General features: G+C 45.3%; 1 protein-coding gene across 7 annotated transcripts in view; it reads right to left on the bottom strand.

Annotated features, from left to right (window-relative positions):
* BRSK1 (BR serine/threonine kinase 1) overlaps positions 1 to 23148 on the bottom strand; it is a 662917-nt gene that overhangs the window by 18665 nt on the left and 621104 nt on the right. For 6 of the 7 annotated variants that reach the window (XM_063942812.1, XM_063942813.1, XM_063942809.1 and 3 more), the window contains 5 exons: positions 15846 to 15996; positions 13482 to 13542; positions 10527 to 10734; positions 8587 to 8635; positions 6102 to 6225 (listed from right to left, as the gene is read on the bottom strand). In XM_063942812.1, coding sequence (XP_063798882.1) covers positions 6102 to 6225; positions 8587 to 8635; positions 10527 to 10734; positions 13482 to 13542; positions 15846 to 15996 — 593 coding nt within the window. Of the gene's footprint in view, positions 1 to 6101; positions 6226 to 8586; positions 8636 to 10526; positions 11059 to 13481; positions 13543 to 15845; positions 15997 to 23148 lie in introns of all 7 variants that reach the window. The other variant, XM_063942807.1, reaches the window with a different exon arrangement.

The raw sequence follows: 23148 nt of genomic DNA on the forward strand, positions 1-23148 counted from the left end.
AGCAGCAGAGATCCCGCTCTGAGCGGCGCCGGGCAGAATCCAATATGGCCGCCGCACCGGACACACTGGAGGGCACACAGCCACTGGATGACAGATCTCAGCCTGCCTCTCCTGACCCTGCAGCTCCGGTTTCGTATAATGATGATGTGGTGAAAGCAATCCAGGTAACGATGGGGCCCCTCATGGACGCTCACGCTGCTAAGCTGACGCAGGTGGCACAGGACATTAAGTCTCAGCTGAAACAGCTGTCCCAGAGAGTATTATCCACTGAGCAAAGATTGGGGGAAGTATTCCAAGATGTGGCAGAATTAAAAACGAATGCTGACACTATGCAGAAATCTTATTACAAATTAGACGACCTGGAAAACAGGTTGAGGAGGAATAACCTCAGGATCATGGGCCTAGCAGAATCTCTTAAAAGGGCCAGACCTGTATCGTTTTTTACAAGTGTCCCTCGCAGAGTTGTTGGAAATCCAAGACACATGTGCAGACATGGTAGTGGAGAGGGCCCATCGCTTAGGACCGCCCAGGACGGGTCAGAATGCGAGGCCGCGTGTGGAGATTTTTCGCTGTTTAAACTTTCCTCACAAAGAAGCTATTTGGTCTGCTTCCAGGAGACACAGGGCTCTTTCATGGGATGGTGGTGACATTCGTCTTTTTCAGGATTACTCTGCAGAAGTATCCCGAGCTCGCAGGGACTTCTCCCAGATTTGCTCTCGCCTGGTCCAGGAGGGCAGGAAGTTTGCACTGCTGCACCCTGCACGTTTACGGCTCTTTGAGGGGGACTCCTTTCGGGACTTTTCTAATGTAGCGGACGCAGCTGGATATCTGTCTGAAGGACGGAAATCAGGACATTCGTCTTCTCCTACTTCTCCACGCTCCACATCATAGGCCCTGAGCCGGGGGTTGCATGTGATACCTGATGGATGGCCTGGGGGTTCCGGCCGGGACTGCTCATATGCTTTCTATATGTATGCTATCCATGAACGGGGAATAACTGCCTAAATGATTCTCATCTAGTTTATACGTATCAGGCACCCTCTTTTTCTTAGCCTCAATTTATTCTGTTCAGTTGGGTTGGGTGGAAGCCAGGATTCTCATTTACCTCTTTGAATGTCACTACTGGCTGGGGTGTGCTAGGGGTAAGCACGCCATGTTTAAAGTTAGCCTTACGGGTTTATATATGGCTGGAAGTTCTTATTTCTTGGACGGTGGAGGCGAGTTGCTGCCTCTTGTCCTGTTAGGTCTCTTTTTTTCTATGTGTTGTTACCCTATTTGTGTCTTGTCTTGTCCCCCCTGTATGTTTGCTCAAGTGTCGCGATGGAATGAGCAGCTGTGGCTGGACCACTACTTCCTTTATGTACTCGTCATTACTTCAATGGGTTTGTTTAGATTAGCTGCATGTCTTCTCTAACAATTAGCACATGGAATGTGGGCGGTATTAACTGCCCGGCTAAGAGGAAAAAAATCCTTATGTATCTGAACAAGCTCCGCATGGATATAGCGTTCTTGCAGGAAATGCACCTCCTCCCTCTAGAGATAGCCAAACTTAACACACTTCGGTGGTCAGTGTTGGCCTCGTCCTCATACTCCCCTAAGGCAACGGGGGGTGGCCATATTAATTAGACAGTCATTATCTCATACTGTTCATTCTGTACAGGTTGATCCGCAGGGTCGGTATGTTATTGTAGACGTTACAGTAGATTTCACACGCTTATTGCTATGTAACATATATGCTCCGAATAACCGTCCCAAAGCGTTTTTCCTAGATGTGCTGAACAAATTGTGTGGTCATACAGATTCTAATATTGTGTTAGGGGGGATTTCAATGTGGTTTCGTCTCATGTTTTAGATAGGAATGTGGCTTCGGGTCGGGGGAATAGCACCCTGAAAGTTGGTATCCAGAACTTAACACGCTGACTGCGGGTGGTGGATGTGTGGAGGGCGTGCTATCCGCTAGAACGGGATTATACTTGCTTATCAGCTGCATATGGTATGCTCTCCCGCATTGACTACCTGCTGTTGTCAGAACACATGTTCCCTAAAGTCATGGATGCTAGGATTGAAGCTATTAGCATCTCGGAACATGCCCTGTGTTGGATTAAACTGTCGGTGCATGTGGATAAGGGCCCAGTGAGGCAGTGACGGTTCCCGGCACATCTGGCTAATTCACTGAAATTTCGTAACATGTTGGAAGCAGCATGGCTAGATTACCAGAGTAATAATGATAGTTGTGAGTTTGAGAAGCCTTTGACGTTCTGGCAGGCATCTAAGCCCGTCATGAGAAGGGTTATTATGTCTTATTGTGCACACAGGGATAGGCAATTAGATGGCTCATACTTGGAAGCCAAGGCTAACTTGACGACTTAATTTCAAAAGTTCAAGCAATCCTCAAACCCAACTAATAGGGCTGATTACAATAATAAAAAGGTCGTTTTTGATAATATTCTGAACCACTTGGAAGCCAAGCACACTTTTTATAGGAATGCCTCCTTTTATAGATATGGTAATAAACCGGGTAAATTAATGTCCTTCTTATTGAAAGGGCGCCACTCTTCGGTAATTAAATCCCTCCGCACTAGTGACGGTACTAGGGTCCGGACTAATGCCAAGATTACTGAGGTGCTAAATTCTTTTTACTACCAATTGTATTCTCAGCCTCCTAGTAATCTGCCCAATAAAGAGGCCTTTTGGGCTAATATGAGTTTACCTCAGATGTCTGACAGCCAGGCCTCTTCCCTTATGACACCCATCTCAGGGGAGGAGGTGGAGAGGGTGATTAAGGCACTGAAAACTGGAAAGGCGCCGGGACCGGACGGCCTCTCCAATGATTATTACAAAATCCTATTGCCCCATATCCGGGACACATTGCAGGTATTTTTTAATGAATTGCTCTCAGGTCAGGCCCTGCCTAGTTTCTTTAACTCTGCGTTCCTTAGGGTGTTGCCAAAACCGGGTAGGGATCCGGAACTCCCGGTATCTTATAGGCCCATTTCCCTGCTCAATACGGACTATAAGTTATTTACAAAGATATTAGCTGACAGGATGAAACTTATTTTGCCCTCTATTGTTCACCCAGATCAGTCGGGATTCATTTGGGGCCGTCAGGCAGTTGTCAATATCAGAAAAGTCTTAACAGTAATGCAGGGGTTACATTCTTCCTCAGATACGGACACCAATGTTATCCTATCACTTGATGCCGAAAAGGCATTCGATATGGTGACTTGGGACCATTTATTCGATACCCTACATAGGTTTGGGGCCCTGTCTGCCTCGTAGATGTGTTGGCCCGCTTATACAAGGACCCTGCCACACAGGTATTAGGAAATGGCTATATTTCTTCCCCCTTTTACATTCAGAGAGTCATTCGCCAGGGGTGCCCCCACTACCTCCACTACTTTTCGCTCTGGCCCTGGAGCCACTGGCGATAGCCCTCGGTGACGCGTCTTCCTTTAGAGGCATTTTTGTTGGCAGACTGGAGGTTAAGATAGCACTGTTTGCTAATGATATGTTGCTATTTATTGCTGACCCCAGCAGATCAATAGGGCCTATAGTTTCCATCATTGACAGCTTTGGATCTTTTGCGGGTTACAAAGTTAATCTTTCCAAATCGGAACTAATGCCTCTATCGGGAGATGCGTCTTCTTTTAATGTTTACCCTGTTTTACCCAGTTTCCTAGGACCCATAGGGCTCTTAAGTATTTGGGGATAATGATTCTCACGTCACTGGAACTGTTGTATGCAGTTAATGTTGCGCTGGTCCTGGCGGCTGTCCGTGACCTCCTAAACGGGTGGGTAAATTTGCCTTTGTCTTTGCTGGGTAGGGCCACGTTCCTTAAAAGCGTGGTGTTCCCGAAGCTCTCATATATTCTGCAGATGCTGCCATTACGCCTCACAAAAAAGGACTGTAAGTCTGTAAATTCCATGTTCTCTAAATTTCTATGGGGAGGGAGGAAACCTAGGATTTCTTATGCTAAACTTCAGTTGCCACGGGCGGAGGGGGAGCTGGGGATTCCAGACTTGGAAGTGTTCAGTAGAGCAGTGATGTTCCGTTATGTTACAGACTGGTTATGGCAGCGTTCCTGTTTTACCAACTACATGTTGGAGGAGGAACTGTTGCCCCCTTTTCCCCCAGCACTCTCATTCACACCCCAAAAAACAAACTGCCGGCACCACTCAGGATGAATATTATTCTATCTGATACTCATGGAGCCTGGCACTATTCCAATTCTAAATTACATAGACACCCGACCTCCTCCCGTTACACAACTTTTTGGGGGAACCCTTGCTTCAGTCCTGGGCTGGAAAATGCTATTTTTAAGCAGTGGCGGGTGCGGGGAATTTCGTCTATCAGAGACGTATTTGACCCTGGTGGACGGCATATGCTGCCCTTTGAGTAATTGAAGTCCAGATATGGTATATCGAATTCCAATTTATATATGTACCTGCAAGCCCGACATTTTGTCACTACTATGGCCGCCCCTATGTCCTCACCAGACATACCGGATCCGATAGCCACCCTCCTCACTCTCACGAATGCCTCTACCTATCGATTATCATACTATTATGATCATATACGGGTGGTGCAGACGGAAAAGCTGTGGAACCGTACGGTTTCTAATTGGGAGGGGGATATACCGGCTTCCCGGCGCAGTCAATCCTACTGAAATCCTGTCAGTTTACATTCAAATATTTACACTCGGCTCAGCTTCAGGAAGTGTATTTTAAGTTACTACATAGGGCTTATTTAGCTCCAGCCCAAAGAGCACATATGATCCCGGACGGAACTAGTGAGTGCTTAAAATGCCGTGTGTCAAGGGCCTCCTTTTTTCATTGCTTTTGGACATGTAGGAAAATTGCTACGTTTTGGAACAAAGTTATTGTTTTCATTAATCAAACTCTCTCATTGGGGGTTGCCAGAGACCCCATAGCCTGTTTATGTAATTGTTTTGAGGGCTGGCCTCTTGGCCCTGATAGGAGGCGAGTCACGCCCATTCTCACGGTGGCTAACAAAGTCATTTTGGATCATTGTACGAAAGAGTCGTCTCCCTCTTTAGGGGAACTAAAAAATGTGCTTTTACAGGTTCTCTATTTTGAACTCCAAGCCACCTTGCCAGACATTGAGAGGGGTGTTGCTTGCTTTTATTCGAAATGGGAGCTTTACATTGACAATTTAGACATAGCTGCGCAGGGCCATATTGAAAGGCTCTTTGAAAATACCTCTTGGATTCTTTATAAACGTGTAGATGCTAATTGATATACGTATGCACCTTGATGTTTTGAGGTTGATGAGTTCATAGATTGTATGTACTGTATGTACTCCACGCGACTACGGAGTGAATTGTCTTGTCTTGTCTCCCCCTCTCCCTTCTTGTATTTCCCTTTATCATTTTCTGATGTTTATTAGTGGTTGATATTAGCTTATAGTGTATGAGTACAGGATATGCGGAATTATTTGACACGAGCTGCAGGGTACTGTGATACCTGCAATTCTTGGATTGTGGGGATGTATGTATTTCTGCCTTTTCTGTATTTTTCTTGACTCACCACTGTATGTATCTCTTTACCTTATGAAAATAAGAAAATAAAAACAGTTTTACAAAAAAAAACAAAAACAACAGAGTGTGGTTTTGCCTTTGAAATAAAAGGCGGGTTGGCTTTTGCTTTGGCATGTTGTCGGTGGATACTCTGACACACTGTTGTACAAATACAGTGCCATAACTAGGGGTGTGCAACTGGTGCCACTGCACCAAGCACAGGGCTCTGTGGGCGGCACCGCTGCTGCACCACGGCCCTTCCTTCTGGCTAGTACCCTATTCCAGGCATGCACCCTGTGGCCTGTGCAGCCACTCAGAGTGCTGCACTTACCGATGTTGGAGGGCCAACCCCTCTGCATGATGTTATTACGTCATGTGCTTAGGGGGCGGGGCTGGCACTGGGCACTGCAGAGCCTTGTTACTGCACTGTACACATACACAGAAGCAGCATTTTAAGAAAATATTTTTCAACACTGCACAAGAGATTTACATACTATGTAAGTACATGTCAGACCTTTCCAACTTCCTATTCCTCTGATAAAGGGCCTCCGGATGGTTACTTACTGATAGGAAAGCATGGACTATGTCAGCCTTTATGGAGCTAAGAGGTTTGTCTTTTATCACCACAAATATCTGTTCTTCTTTATCTAAATTGATGAAGTTCCCAAACCAAGACTTCTTTGCCAGCCTAGAAGAGTGGAAATTAGGGAGAGAGTTAGACAATGCTACAGTAAATAACAGTTATGTACATGGTCACATGGAAATGAAGAAAAATGGTGACAGGATGATATACATTACTGAAAGCATCACTGTTCCAATTGTAAAGCGCAACGGAATATGCTGCACTATATAAGAAATTGTTACAAAATAAATAGAAATAGTGCTCACAGGTCTATTTTATGGTTTATCATACATTTTGTAATAAGGAATTCTGCATTCTTTTTTCGACATAAGACACAAACACAATAATAAACAAGGATGAATTAACAGAAGGGTCCTCTTAGGTTATAAATGGATGTGGTACGATATGTCGACATTCATCATGTAGACACTGATGAAATGTCAACATGTTAGAATGTTGACATATTATCCCTGGTGGCCCCAGCGATCACATATCTGCTCCTGACGGCTGCAGTGCAGCTTCTTGGTCTCAATGGTCATGTGACCATCACTTTTAATACAGAATTTCCCCAAACCCTCCCTGTAGCCTAACCTCCACATAGTGTCTAACCCTATTCCTCCCTACCCACAGCTTAATCCTAAACTCCCCCTAGTCACTAGGACAGGGACGGTGCTAGGGTGTTCGATGTTCCCCTGCAAACTACAAATTTGCGCCCTTCCATACTTTACAAAGGGACAGCGCACATCGAAAAAGGGATTTGGTCTCACAAGGAAGGGGCATGGCCATACAATTGTACCCCCATTTAAAACGCCCCCAGTAGTGGCGCTGCTTACACAATTCACCGCAGTTGTAGCACAGCTTACACATAACGCCACAGTAGTAGCGCCGCTTACACATAACGACCCCAGTAGTAGCACTGCTTACACATAATGGCCCCAGTAGTAGCACCGCTTACACATAATGGCCCCAGTAGTAGCACCGCTTACACATAATGGCCCCAGTAGTAGCACCGCTTACACATAATGGCCCCAGTAGTAGCACCGCTTACACATAATGACCCCAGTAGTAACACCACTTAAACATAATGACTCCAGTAATAGCACCGCTTACACATAATGACCCCAGTAGTAGCGCCGCTTACACATAATAAACCCAGTAGTAGCGCAGCTTACACGTAACACCCCAGTAGTAGCACAGCTTACATGTAATGCCCCAGTAGTAGCGCAGCTTACACGTAACGCCCCAGTAGTAGCGCAGCTTACACGTAATTGCCCCAGTAGTAGCGCAGCTTACACGTAACGCCCCAGTAGTAGCGCAGCTTACACGTAATTGCCCCAGTAGTAGCGCAGCTTACACGTAACGCCCCAGTAGTAGCGCAGCTTACACGTAACGCCCCAGTAGTAGCGCAGCTTACACGTAATTGCCCAGTAGTAGCGCAGATTACAAGTAATGCCCCAGTAGTAGTGCAGCTTACACGTAACGCCCCAGTAGTAGCGCAGCTTACACGTAATTGCCCAGTAGTAGCGCAGCTTACAAGTAATGCCCCAGTAGTAGCGCAGCTTACACGTAACGCCTCAATAGTAATGCAGCTTACACGTAACGCCCCTGTAGTAGCGCAGCTTACACGTAACGCCCCAGTAGTAATGCAGCTTACATGTAACGCCCCAGTAGTAGCGCCCCAGTAGTAATGCAGCTTACATGTAACGCCCCAGTAGTAATGCCCCAGTAGTAGCGCAGCTTGCACGTAATGCCCCAGTAGTAACGCCCCAGTAGTAATGCAGCTTACATGTAACGCCCCAGTAGTAATGCCCGAGTAGTAGCACAGCTTACATGTAACGCCCCAGTAGTAATGCCCCAGTAGTAGCGCAGCTTGCACGCAACGCCCCAGTAGTAACGCCCCAGTCGCAGCAGCGGGGATGCAGAGCAGGTACAGCGCCTCTCCTGCCTGGTGACTACCTTCTCTGCATCCGTTTGCTGAGCAGGTAGCGCAGGGCCTGCACTAAGACCTAGTGCCTCCCCCCTCCCCCCACACTTTAGCCCTTACCTCCCCTAATACATAACCCTAAACCTCCTGTACCACAGCCTCTCCCTAGTGTTGACATTCCAACGATGTTGACAGATCACATGTTGACATTCTAACAAATATGTGTTTCATTTATGGGCAGCAGAAATTCAAACAAAAAAGTAAAAACATACACTTTTCCATGATTCTTTCATTAGGCTTCATTCACCCTAGCGTTAACTTACAAATGGGTCTCTGAAGAAAGAAGCCACTGTTTCTAATGTCACCATATCTACCTGTGTTTTGTCTAGCATGGCATACTGGTAAGGCTTTCAAATACAGTAAGTCACCATTCTATCTAGACAGCAGAAGACAACAGAGAATCCAAATTAATAAAATACATGAGGACAAATAGTGACACTCACTCAGGTGAGGATTCTGGGGTAAGACTGGACATTTCTTCCGGCGTCGGTACTAATAAAAAAAAAAATGAAGAGACAACAAGAAACCAGTGGGTGGGATTTATGAGGTTATAAAGTGAATTCAACAAAATTGTGCAATAGATGCTTATCTGTAATTTTATTTTTAACTGATAAGAGTGAAAATTGGGAAACTGTCAAATTTAAAGGGTGGTATTCATGTGACCGCCGGTCAGCTGACCGACAGTCACATGACCTCCTCCACCAGCCCAACAGGTCACTGTCCCGATGGTCGGCATACCGACCAACAGGGACTATTTCCACTCGTGGGTGTCCACGACACCCATAGAGTGGGAATAAAACCCGTGGCGACCGCAGGTCGCCACCGAGCCCGCAGCGTGGTGAGCGCAGCGAGCCCGCAAGGGGCTTGCTGCACTCGCCCCTCCCCGCCGGGATCCCGGCGTCGGTATGCTGCCGGGATCCCGGCGTCGGTAAGCTGACCGGCGGTCAGGAGACCGCCGGTCAGCCGTACTACACCCAAATTTAAATGCTATAACATTGCAATACTGACATCATATTCACTGGTGACAAAATGTTAGTGTTTGCCCTTTAGTAAAGAAAGAGGAAGGGGTGATTTGTCACCGGGCTGGATTAGCACTTATTACTGTTGCCACCTTAAATCCCTCAATCAAAGCCCCTGATCATTGGTGGCTATGATTTACTGATATTTAGTAAATGCACACTGAAGACTTTGCAATTTGGTTTTATGTAAGAATAATTATCAGAAATACAGTAGTGGGTACGCATACTGTAACTCATCAAATGTATAGAAAGCTGCTTCTGTGCTGCAAACTAGTAGTCATTTAATATAATTTATATACAGTATATACACACACTCTAGTTGGGCGGCACTCCATGCAGGAAGAATAAACAGCAGACTGGTTTTCACCAATTTTTCATTGTTTTATATCAATGTTTTATATTAACACTTTCATCAGGGTGGAAAAAAAATGTTAATATAAAACACTGAACTAAACCGGTCTGCTGCTTATTCTCCTGAATGGAGTGCCGCCCAACTACAGTGTGTACTGTGATTGTGCCGACCACATTGTGCAGGGGGGAACCGCTTAGCACATATAAACATAAATGTTATGATTTATGTAACATATGTGCTGGCTGGTTCCCCCTGGAGCCGTCATTCACCCGGGACTCAGCATAAGGCTTCACACTCCTTCTAAGACCACCCTCAGACTCTTATTGGCTAAGTGGTTCATCCCTGCACTATATGGTCGGCCGCTAGTTATGTCGACCTTTTTACCCTGTTGCCCTTTTGTACCTTTCAACCTTAACCACCGTCTACCTTTTATTTGTCGACCTTTCGTACCTGTTAACTGAATGCATGTCAACCTTATTTTGTCAACCTATTGACAGTCTACCTAGACATTGTAGATCTATTGTACCACACGCGTACAATGGACCTAATTCAGTAAGGAGTGCAAATTCTGCTAAGTAGAAGAATTTGCAATGCTTTGGATCGCATGCTGGGGACCGCCCATCGCCGGGCAAGGCCACCCAGCAAGCTGCCCCCCCCCCCTCCACCCCGAGGCAGCGCTGAAATTGACCCCCCTCGTCCCGGATGGCTCTGCCTGATTGACAGGCAGAGGCAATCGCATTTTCTGTGGGGTGCCGCAGAAAATGCGGGCGCATGTGCAGTACGGGCCCTGCGCATGCGTCCTCTTAGCAATTTTTGCGGTTGGATAGCGTATTTCGATCCAACCTGAATTAGGCCCAATGTGCACTCACTGTAGCTGCAGCCATCTTATTGCATGCAGCCTATTGCTAAATTTGATATCATATATCAGCCATGCCATGCTCTGCCACTAGATGTCAACCTTATACAGACAAAAAAAACAAACAAACAAACAAACAAACAAACACAAATCTACCTTGTAATTTCCGACGGTGGAAACGAGGGGATCCCAGGAAACTGTTTTTGATGGAGTTGAGTCGTGTCTTCCAAGCCACCCCACCAACACCAGGACTTGAGGGAGGGGTACCACTGGGCGTCCCAGTCGGGCTGTCCTTGGGCGTATGCACTGGGGTGCCCAGCGGTGTAGGGAGGGGACTACCTCGGGGAGAAGGGTGAGGGGTAACCTGCGGCAAAGGGATAGATTTGGTGGAGGATTTAGTACCAGGGAAGAAACGAGCAGGCAGTGAGGACGGAAAGAATGGGGGGGATAATGGGGAGCGATGCGGTGAAGTTGAGGAGTCATGCAATGGGGAGGAGGTAGTCATGGTAATGGGTAAAGGATTGGATTTAATGGTCTGGAGGGGCTTCTCTCCCAGGCTGGTCTTAGCGGGCAGCGTTTGGGTCTTCGGGTCAGGCTGGCGGTGAGCAGCTTTGGACTGCCAGATGGCACGGGGGTCCTCCCCATCAGTGGCTTCCAGCGGTGTGGGGGAGAAAGTGAAAACGGGACTCTGGCAAGGGGGGACAGAAAAGTGCCCGGTGGGCATTGATGTTGGACAATGAGATGGAGCAATGTGATTGGACATGGTGTTCTATTGGTGTGCGTTGGACATGTATTACAGGTATGAACTTTCAGAAATGCCAGTGCTCAAACAGATAGAAAAAAAATAAAATAAAATATTCAAGATTATTGGTCTTTTCGTATATTTACTTTGTCTGACAGTTCCATGGTTTTCCCAGGTTAGTCTGCTATTTATTTTAAACCTTAGAACACATCTCAAGTTATTAGGACTGTTAACCACATTGAAGGTCATTTATAAAAACTGGCACCAGGGAGCACAATCTAGAACCTTTCTAAAGTGAAACTTATAACTGTTATGGTGGAGTAATTCAAAGATGTACTGCCTAACCTGTAATGCTAGCACCTACACACCTGCTCCTGTGTTACTGGCATGCTTGTTTAGATTGTGTCATACCTTCCATGCTTTTAAATAATTTGTTACAACTTCACCTATACTAGTCACAAATATACTTGGCAGTAATGAAGACCGAGTTCGGATGGCATCCCGCACGACCACCATACTCGGACTTCATTACATCCCGGCCATTGAATCTATTGTAAACTCATGCACCCATGCTAATCTCCAGTGCTGTCTCTCATTGTTTTGCACTTCTCTCTGAAAACATGGGTCCTCTACATGTCATCCTGTAGCTCAGCACCCACATTTAAGATGAGCAAAACGCCTTGTTGTTCCATTCCTCAATAAGATGCTTCCACAAACCAGAAGTGCACCTAGATGTGCAGCCCCTCAGCCTGGGTCTCTGCACATACAAAGTCCACCCTCAAACCACTTTATCTAACAAACTGCTGCTCGATTTAGCCTTATTTATCAAATAAATCATAAAATGAGGGAACAATAGGGCTGGCTTTATCACATGTGCCACTTTTATTTGTGCTTAAAACTTTATTTTACATTGGTCAAAATTCACTTAGAAATGTGGAACTCCTACTGGCGCTTTCAGCCGCAGCTACTGTAGATAAAGTATTCTCCAGGAATGGGTCCAGAATATACTCCCCACACACATCTAAGGCTGGGTACATACATGATGACCCACTGGCAGGCTAACCGGGCAACCGTTTTGGCAGGCTGTTTATGCTTCAATTAATATATATATATATAAACAGATTGAGCCAGGCTGAGAGGTCTAGTGATGTGACTTTTTCTTTAAAATTGTGTCTTAATTTCACCGCAGGTGCAGGGAAACACCATTCAGTCTGCGCCAGAGACACTGGGCCGCGAATTTAGCCACACAGGAATACTTTTAAATGTGTGCAAAGTCGCAGATGAAGCACAAAGGAACTTGACATGAAAATAAACTGTGGCCGCTGCATTATAGCGCAGAGATGTTCCAAGTGTCGCATATCAAATGAATCAGTGCAGTCTCATGAAGCGGTTTTCCTACATTGCATTGTGTCTAATATGCACATGTGAGTAAAAAAGTTGCATGGGACCTGGCGCATTAAGGGCTGTTTGTCGCAACTGCAGCAATCGTATACGAGGATACATCTGTGTATTTGTATGTGTCCTCCCCCATCTGACATGTGAACGAGTCACACGTGTTTACTAGTCGCGCCGGTCTGCGACCCATTCGCGGGATGCGCAGTGCACTCGGGCACACTAGTCGCAGCAATCCACTTGCGACTGCCGTGGCTAGTAAGCTGATGAGGAAGGAGAACTGTGGAACTGGAAATTGCAATATGTGTCTACCTAAAAGTAAGGTGAGACGCATTTCTACAAACTTTGCAGAGTAGAAACAGACATTCGCCCCTCTGCATGGCAATGAACGCCCTTCTTTACTCCTTTTTCTTATTCTTGCTGTAGACTAAAATCTAATGTAGACACTGCTCCTCAAAACCTGGCACTTTTCCCATGCTGCCTCAGTCCTCCCACAAACTGGAGCAAACATCTGCTCCACTGCAAAAGCCACCATCATTTTCTGTAAACCTATGAGCTTTCATGGAGATCTAAGTGCACTTATGGAAACGGAAGCACAAAATGCTAACAGAGAGGATGTTGGGCTGCGTTTGGCTATTTTGCACTTCATAAATGAGGTTGGATTAGATACACAGAAAGCTACAAAATATATGTATTAGATACCACATATAATTCTTCCATCATGTCATAATTCTAGCACAAAATTTCCTAACTTACAATGGCCAGTCCTTGAATGACTGACTTGGCCTGAACTGGAACATGAGGACTAAGGATGGTGTTTATACTGCAGGCTGCTGAAATGGTGCCAGAAACATATATTGTGGGCTGCTGTAGTGATGGCTGATATGCCAATGTGAGGATGTCAGACAGTGGATTTCAGTCCAGAGCTGTGCTGTAATTTCATCTGTAAAACTAAGGATTTCCTTCTCCATACTTACCCGTGGGCTGCTGAGAGGGCTAGATGAGAGACCAGTCGATGCACCGCTGACAGATCTGGACCTACATAAGAAAGATCTATTACTCTCTGCTCACAAAACAAAGAATCTGACCCTTCTCTGCCCTATTTTAAATTGTATGCTTTAGAAGGATTAGATTTCAGCCAGATAGAAATATAGGTCAAGTACTATGATTTCAGGCCGCTGATGCCTTCCACATCCGGCAATTTAATATCATTTGCGCTCGCTCTCTCTCTCTCATTTTTTTTAAAAGAAAAATACACAATTTCCCTCCAATGTAACCACGGTGTGTCTTTCCTGTCTCTAGAGGAAGAATGTGATCACGTATTCTGAATATAGGCCCTCATTCCGAGTTGCTCGCTCGGTAAAAATCTTCGCATCGCAGCGATTTTCCGCTTAATGCGCATGCGCAATGTTCGCACTGCGACTGCGCCAAGTAAATTTGCTATGCACTTAGTAATTTTACTCACGGCTTTTTCATCGTTCTGGCGATCGTAATGTGATTGACAGGAAATGGGTGTTACTGGGCGGAAACAGGCCGTTTTATGGGCGTGTGGGAAAAAACGCTACCGTTTCCGGAAAAAACGCAGGAGTGGCCGGAGAAACGGAGGAGTGTCTGGGCGAACGCTGGGTGTGTTTGTGACGTCAAACCAGGAACGACAAGCAGTGAAATGATCGCAAATGCCGAGTAAGTCTGGAGCTACTCAGAAACTGCTACGAGGTGTGTAATCGCAATATTGCGAATACATCGTTCGCAATTTTAAGATGCTAAGATTCACTCCCAGTAGGCGGCGGCTTAGCATGAGCAAATCTGCTAAAATCCGCTTGCGAGCGAACAACTCGGAATGACCTCCATAGTTTTAAAAAACAATCCAAGGTATGACTTGGAGGATCTCTATCACTGTGATAGTTATACAGGGTGTTCCACTGGGTTCCGACAGTCAAAATCCCAACAGCCATTGACCGACGGTCAAAATACAGAAATTCATTATGCTGACATGTTAAAAATGGTAACATTGTCAGAATACTGACATTTGAAATGCTGACATTTCAAAATAGATGTATTGATTACAGGAGAGTGAGAGCCTCCACCGGCACCCAGGTCAAATCCACATGCTGCCAGGGAACCTCCTTTTCACTGCAGCCTGCATGCTCAGCCAGTCACTGAGCCACAGGCAGCAGCTTGAGGTACTATTGGGCAGTTGAGCCGTCGCTCATCAAGAAGCCCAGTATGCAGTGCCAGCGGCTGTGAGCGTCATTTCCCCCCCTGTCATCACAGCTGGGCTGTGAGCGCAGCGCTGTGGATCGGATTAAAGATCCGATCTGTGCCAGGTGTCGGGGGGACCCTTTCAGACATGGGGGTCTCAGGGTACTTAACCCCGTAGCCTCCCCACCTTAATACGGCTCTGGATACAGGATCGGCACATGCAAATCTAATAAGTACTATAACCAATAAATTGTTATATATGGCCATTAATGACTTGCCAAACCTTTCAACAGGCTTAACTGGACAGTGACAAGGGAATAAGCCCCCCTCTTCACAGCTTCTCCTCCCCAGTGCATTCCCTATTGCTAGAGGCTGCCCAGCTCTGATGCTAGACTGGATTTCAGCTGAAGCCTGGACATCATTGCCTCGCTTCTCTCACTTTCCAGAAGGAGGGAACTCAATCTATTCCAGTATATAGCAGCACGAGGCTCTTACACAGTATGCATCTCAGAGAGGGAGGATGAGAACTCATTGGTATCTCTGTGATAACATCTCCCAGCCTCACAGGGAATCTCATTTTACTAGGATAGCCTCCATCGAGCGGAGGAGAACTGTTCAATAAGCAACTGTCTCCCTCTCTCTCTGTCTGGGAAAGATATCAATGCATCATATATCATGAAGCCAGAATCTATTCAATCGATATATATCATGCCCGCTGCATGGTGGCAAAAATTAAAAGTAATAATGAAAAATACCAACCTACATTGAATCATGAGTATTGATAGGTTTTATACATCGATATGCGATTTCCATCCCCAATTCTATCATATCTATATTATCTATGTTAATGTCTTTGTGCTATAAATGAAATCATGGAAATATATTAGGAAGACTTATTTTATGTCCAACTCACTATCTATTGTATTTTCAACACTATCAGATTAATCAGGTGACAGTATGAGTTACATATGAGTTCTTACTTAACTTCTGCTCTCAGAGACAAAGGGCGGATCACACCAAATTCTAAGTTGGGAATTTGATTTGGTTACAAAATAAAAATAGCTGTTTACTAAACCTCACTTATCCAAGCAAGAAACTGGTCTCATTGAAGCCCCCAAGCAAGACATTTACTGTGCTACCTTTGACTGTGCTGCGCCATCTCTATAGCACGTCGCGCAGGAACTGGTGAGCCCCCGTCCGTCACACTCAAGACTTCCATTGACTTTCGTTCAGGGCGACGCTTTCCATGACGATTCAGCATCGGGGAGTCTACTCGTTTCCGTGGAGGGTCTATTTTTATGAAAGACAGAAATCATAGTTAAAAGAATACTGTGAGGAAAAAAAGTATTTACGGCTGGTGTTCCTTTATATAATAGATACTGTAGGTAAAGATCTGTTTGACTTAGTGTTAACTGAAATTGGGAAAAACTAGGACATATGGAGGAGAACTGGGACATATGAAGAAGATCCAATTTTTTAACAAAGTAGAAGTTTTGGCAATTTGAACTTTCAGTCGTTTTGGTGCATTTCTATGCTGTGTAAATAGAAGGGTCATTATATGGACCAATGGTTCCCAAGGGTGTTCGTCACTGTGATTCCCTCTGTAACTGCTCTGGGGAGGAGGCAACGGTGGAGGGCGAAACGTGCTTGTGCAAATGCACCCTGAGAAAAATCATGTTTAATAATCCTCTTCCCAAACTCCACTTACTGATGGAATTTGCACTACTTGTGGAGGGAATAAACATAATTATACAGTATACATACGCGCACGCAGGGGGGGTTTCCGAGTACCTAGAAACCCCCCCTGGCCTCTGAACTGTCAGCGCTGCAGAGCATTTAATTTATTATTTTTACTCACGAGCAGCCAGTATCTGCGATGCCGCTGCGGTACTGTAGCTGCTTCCTAACATTGACAGTGATTTGCTGGCTGCCAGTAGAGGGAGCTGCAGCGGACCTCTCAGGCTGCAGGCAGTTCTTGAGAGCCGAACGAGGTGCAAGGTATCAGTAGAGGGAAAAAGGCTGAACCAGAGAGAGGCAGTGACTGACCCACTGACTGCAGCTGCCAGGTGTGTGTGCCTCATAAATTGGGGAGACTCAGTGAGGGGGAAGCAGTTATAATAAATAAAGTGTGTGTGTGTGTGTGTGTGTGTGTGTGTGTGTGTGTGTGTGTGTGTGTGTGTGTGTAATATGTGTGTATACAGAATGTATATATGTATTCTGTGTGTATGTAATGTATATGCTATATGTATGTATGCTGTGTGTATGTTTGATAGTATGTTGTATGTATGCCTATGTATATGCACTGTGTGTGTGTGTGTGTGTGTGTGTGTGTGTGTGTGTGTGTGTGTGTGTGTATACACACACACACACACACACACACATATATATACATATATATATATATATATACACATATATATATACACATACACATATATATATATATATATAATTTTTTCTTTTATTTATAGGGTCCTGATGAAAGAACGAAAGTAATGGGGCATACACAGGGTGCGATGCACTCAATGCCCAACATTGACTATGTGATGTGGCTGGAACCTGGCGCCACCAACATAGTCAATGTTGGGCTGCCTGCACAGTCTGTTTTTTCTTGTGATGCCGATCCCGCATAACCGCGCATCGGCATTGCAAGCTGTGTACACATGGTGCAATATGCAATAACTTTCCTTTCGATTTTGACCTTATAGTCAAATCGTAAGGAAAGTTAGTGCATATTGCACCGTGAGTACGCACATTAAGAGTTCTGAAACGTTAATTGCAACAGGACTGAGAGTCTTTTTATTGCAAGCCTGTAAGAGTGCCGCCTCGATGCATACATGTTTTAAATGACCTCTGGTAGGAGCTCAGTTTTAGCTGTGCAATGGCGCAAAGTGACCATAAGGAAATCAGGAGTGCCGGCTACCAGTATATATATATATATATATATATATATATATACAGTGTATGTATATATATATTTAGATATATATATATATATATATATATTCATGCATTGTATACATGTATGGAAACCCCCCCATGAAAATCCTGCGTTTGCCACTGGTATATATTCTTTTAATACATTCAGACAAAAGACCTGTTTCAGATTTGTATGTATGCAAACCCAATGGTTTACGTACAGATTTGATGGTGGGGGAACTGCTCATATGCAGAACGGATCCTGTGTGATCACTCACAGTCTCCCCTTAGTCACAGCACGACTGATATTCTGCAGCATTTGAGGGGCGGTGACCAGGACCATTCTACAAAACAGAGGCATATCACCCCCATTTTGTAGGTGTGCCAAGACCGGGGTCTGGGTTGTCAGATCCAAATTTCCTAGACCTGGCAGACAGGTTCCAACGGCCAGTCTGAGCAAGCTTCGGCTTATGCAGACTGGCCGAAGGCTGCGACCATCACAACATATGGTCATGATGGTGATCCAATGCTGCCACTTTGGGTGCAGCACTCAGATCACAGATGCTGGCAGGAGGTGTTTTATTCCTACAGATGCCTCCTGCAGCATTAGAATATTTTTACGGCAATACCAACCACATCAGAATCAGGCACAGAGTCATTTTAAAGAATTACAAATAATGTTGATAAGTTTTAACCAATAATTAAGTTTTGGGATATAATGAAGTCCGAATTCGGCGGCCGGGTGGGGTTCTGACCGAACTACGACTTTTTTAAAAGGGGCAATCATGTACAAGGTTTAACCATGCCCTGTACATGATTGTCCCTTTAAAAAAAGTCTGAGTTCAGCCGGCATCCCACAAGGCCTTAAAGTGTTATTACTACAGCCATTCTACAAACACTACACCAACTGCATTCATTCCAAATATATGATAACACTGTGGCAAGAAAAAGTGTGATAACTAATGCTATTACCTGGAAACAGCTTAGATGACCGTGCACATGTTACACACAGGCGTGAAATCTATTATCCTGATTGCCATGGACTTTTTTACGCGGTCATTTTCTAAGCATGGTGGAGAATAGGTTTCCAAATATGAGATCCCGTAAGATAAAGTCACCTCCCTGGATTCCAAACATGTGGCTGAGGTTTATGCGACCTTAGCAGTAATTAGTTACGGTTATGGAAATGTATAAGAAACAGACTGCTTAGAAAACTAACAAGCCCTCTGGCCGGGTAATAGAGCGCACATCTGTATGCAAAACTCACATGTGATCTCTGGTTAAATAAAATATGTTTACCGGCGCTAATTCTAAATTTCTGGACTCACGTAAGTATATGGCGTTTGTAGAAGAGAGCATGAACCTTACAACCAGCGTTGTTTCCATCCCAGGAACTGGGACAAACTGTGCCTATGAATGTTAGAGGCTGAGGGGTGAAGATATTCTACAACTGACAGAATGGAAATAACATTACTGATTTGCAATCTCTCCAGGGCCTGTGTTCCTATTGCTCCTGCCAAGTTTTGATAGCATATACCAGGTGGATATTACTTTGTAAAATTACACTTTCACTGTTATGTGATAGCTCAATCTTATAAGCAATAAAATAAGAACAGAGGCACCTGGCTGTAGACTCTTAAATAACTGACAAGTAACATTTATAGGACATGATGCATCAAAGGTAAAAATGCGGTCAAACCTCCGAAAATGCAGTTGTCGTAGGTTTACCCGCATCTCTCACATGTACCAAGCTCCATAATGCGATACATTCTGGAGCTTGGACCCAGTAGGCAACGCCATCTGTAGTTGCCTATTTCTTTTAGCAATGGGCACTGAAAGGGATCCAACCAGATCCATCCCAGTACACCATGCCGTGTGTGCGCGTCATAATCCCAGATTTCCTTGTATCGCAAAGGACAGCTTGTATCGGAAGAGCTGCCTTTTTTTTTACGGCGTTACTTAATGTCCATCTCCTCACATGCTGGGGGTTGCCCAGCACAGGGCAAAGCTGGCCATTATGTGTGTGGCGCTGCCTCATGATGCATCCACAATTACATCAAATTAAGGTTGACCCCTGGCAGCACAGCCTGGCTATGCTATTAGGTGGGCCGCCGCCCTGAAAATGCTCCTTGCGCGCCTCGGTTCGGCCTGCCACACCCGCAAAATACTGCATCACTGCCACCCCCCCAAACGCCCATTGCTGCAAGGAGTAGGGTCATACACACACACTACGGACAGTGCGCGTGTGCAGACCAGATGGACGCGGCTGCTGCGTCCATCTCTGAATCAGCCCCCGAGTCTCTGAATCTGTACATGAAGTGCTACAATGTAGCAGCTGCAGCTTTTTTACAACACAAGTTCTGTTCTCCGTATACAGACTCAGTTACACACAATGGGGGTCATTCCGAGTTGATCGCTCACTAGCTAGTTTTAGCAGCCGTGCAAACGCTATGCCGCCGTCCACTGGGGAGTGTATTTTATCTTAGCAGAAGTGCGAATGCTTGTGCAGCCGAGATCTGCAAAAACATTTTGTGCAGTTTCAGAGTAGCTCTGAACCTACTCAGCGCTTGCGATCACTTCAGTCTATTTGTGTCCGGATTTGACGTCATACACACGCCCAGCAATCGCCCAGCCACGTCTGCGTTTTTTCAGACACGCCTGCGTTTTGCAAACACTCCCAGAAAACGGTCAGTTGACACCCAGAAACCTCCCCTTCCTGTCAATCTTCTTGCGGCCATCAGAGCGAAGGAAAACTTTGCTAGAACCTGTGCACAACCACAGAGATTTGTACCCGTACGTTGCAAGTGCACATTGCGGGCCATACGCATGCGCATAAATGGAGTTTTTTCACCTGATCGCTGCGCTGCGAAAATCGTCAGCGAGCGATCAACTCGGAATGACCCCCAATATACAAGTGTCATATACTGTATCACATTGATCAGCACAGTCTCCTAGTGTGTCCTAGTTGCAATGCGTTGCGATAAAGACGCATTTTTAGCAAAAAAAAAAAGACACCCGACTTTAGCAGAGTTGCACGGGACCTGGCGGCTCACTCACTCCAGGCATCTTGCGCTGCATGGCGTATTGAGCCTAGATGTATGAGGACACATCTGTATGCTTGCAATGAGTGTCGAGATGCATCACATATAAAATGCGAGGCTTGATGCATCCTGCCCATAGTCTTTACTTCAGTATTACCAAAACTCTTCAGGTCCCTGGACCAAATCTGTCAATTGCAGACGACAGGCTCACGTTTTATAACATTCATGGTCCCTGTCCAGTTAAGACTGTTGAAAGGTTTAGCAAGTCATTAATGGCCATATATAACAATTCATTGTACATATTGAGCTAAATACAGTGGAATAGTTAGGGGGACATTCAAGCCCTTGGCAATCCCGAGAAATATTGCCCAGAAGTAAAAGAAAAGGTGCTGATTACCACTGACAACCCAATAGACTCCTTCCATTCCGACCATATTCTTTTTGTACAAAATGGTTTGTAGACACGATTCAGTACAAAATGATTTGTAGACACAATATAGAGTATGTATATTTTCCTGTGTGCATACAGTAGTATAGGTGTATTAAATGTTCTGTTTACAGTGTTGGACTGCGGCATGAAGGGCCCACCGGGAGAATACAGTGGTAGGTGCTCATGCTTATGGGTGTGGCCAGCCTCCAGAGGGGGAGTGGTCAGCCACCACAGAGGCTTGGCTAACCACTAGAGCAGGGGTGGACAACCAGTCAGAGACAAAGAGCCAAAAAATCTTGTTAGGTAAGTCAAAGAGCCGACATCGAGCAGAAGGCGCGTGTACAAAAATGGGGTGTGGCATTGTACCTGCTAGGCCATGCCCGTGCTATAAAATACATTGAAAAAGCCTGAGCCACATGAAATACATTTTAAAACCAGATCCAACATAAAATACGCTGAAAAAGCCAGATACACATAAAGTATATTGAAAAAGCCAGATTCACATAATACACTTTAGCTTCACCATGTGTCACACAGCCAGCATCCTCCTGTGTCACTCCAGCCAGCTCCCCCATGTGTCACTCCCGCCAGCTCCCCCATGTGTCACTCCTACCAGCTCCCCCATGTGTCACTCCTACCAGCACCCTCCTGTGTTACTCAAGCCAGCTCCCCCATGTGTCACTCCTACCAGCTCCCCCATGTGTCACTCCTACCAGCACCCTCCTGTGTTACTCAAGCCAGCTCCTCCATGTGCTACTCCTGCCAGCACTCTCCTGTGTTACTCCAGCCAGCTCCCCCATGTGTCAATGTGTCACTCCCCCATTGTCTCTCCTGCCAAGACCCTCCTGTGTTACTCCAGCCAGCTCCCCCTTTTGTCACTGCAGTACACCCTCATATGTCAGCAACGCTGCCCCCCCCAACTCGTGCCATTGCAGCAGCCCCTTATATGTCCTCTGTTTGCCGGTGGCTCCCTCAGTTCTTCGTCCCCATAGTGTTGCTGCATGTCTGGCTGGCATGCAACAGTTTCCAGATCTGTTGTGGTCATATGACTTTGAGTGTCAGGAGCCACATCTGAATAAAGAAAGAGCCGCATGTGGCTCAAGAGCCACGGGTTGGCCACCACTGCACTAGAGAGTGTAAGGTCTGTGTCCCTTTATGAATACATACTGTATATAGTAAGTACTGCATAATAATAATAATAATAATAATAATAATAATAATGCATGCATGATAATGTACCAGATCAACAACAGCAATGCCCTATAAAAAATACACCATAGTTCTGTGCAGCATAATGTAACATATATAATTTATAATTCTAGTGCAGTCTGGAACCTGATCCCGAGAGGAGGAGGTTGGCCATCAGACAGTGGGGCCAACCGGGAGTTATTGTTATAGAAGGGTTTATAATGTACTAAAATAATCTATATTATCTGCCCCATCTATTTGTCACATTGAAATATTAGATGCCATGGCCAGGGGTGGAGCTTCTCTCTGCCGGCAATAAGCCAGAGGCTATATGTACACAAGCATTAGTCCATTCCATCCCACCTATGTTCCATTTATGACAAGTTATCGGAGGAAAGATGGAAGCTCATACAGAGATCTCTGATCCCTATGGAACAGCAGAGGATCATATTTTTCGAGAGTATGATGGAACAGAGATGTGTGAAAGTAAAACACGTTCTCCTTTCTTTGACCCTCTCCAGTCATCTACATTACTAAGACTGCCCCATGTACAGTACGTCTCTTCATAGACATGTCAGCTTCTGTCAGTCCTCAGTTACCTCTCCAAATTTGAAACAGAGAAGAGATGGGACTGAATATGGATTGTGTGCACAGGTTCTAAAGTACATTAGGTCAGAGCGATTAACTAGCAGTTGTCATGGTAATGGAAACATTCTGTATAGATTTGTGGATTGAAGATATGAGCATTGTTAAATCTGAAGAAGATATAGCTTGTTATTTCACTTATTGTGACCATACTTTAGCCTTTGAAAGAAAGTAGATCCTGGAGCGCATTCCCCAGTGCACAGCCAATCACACCTGCTT

This window comes from Pseudophryne corroboree, chromosome 10, assembly GCF_028390025.1.
Source record: "Pseudophryne corroboree isolate aPseCor3 chromosome 10, aPseCor3.hap2, whole genome shotgun sequence".
NCBI classification, from domain to species: domain Eukaryota; kingdom Metazoa; phylum Chordata; class Amphibia; order Anura; family Myobatrachidae; genus Pseudophryne; species Pseudophryne corroboree.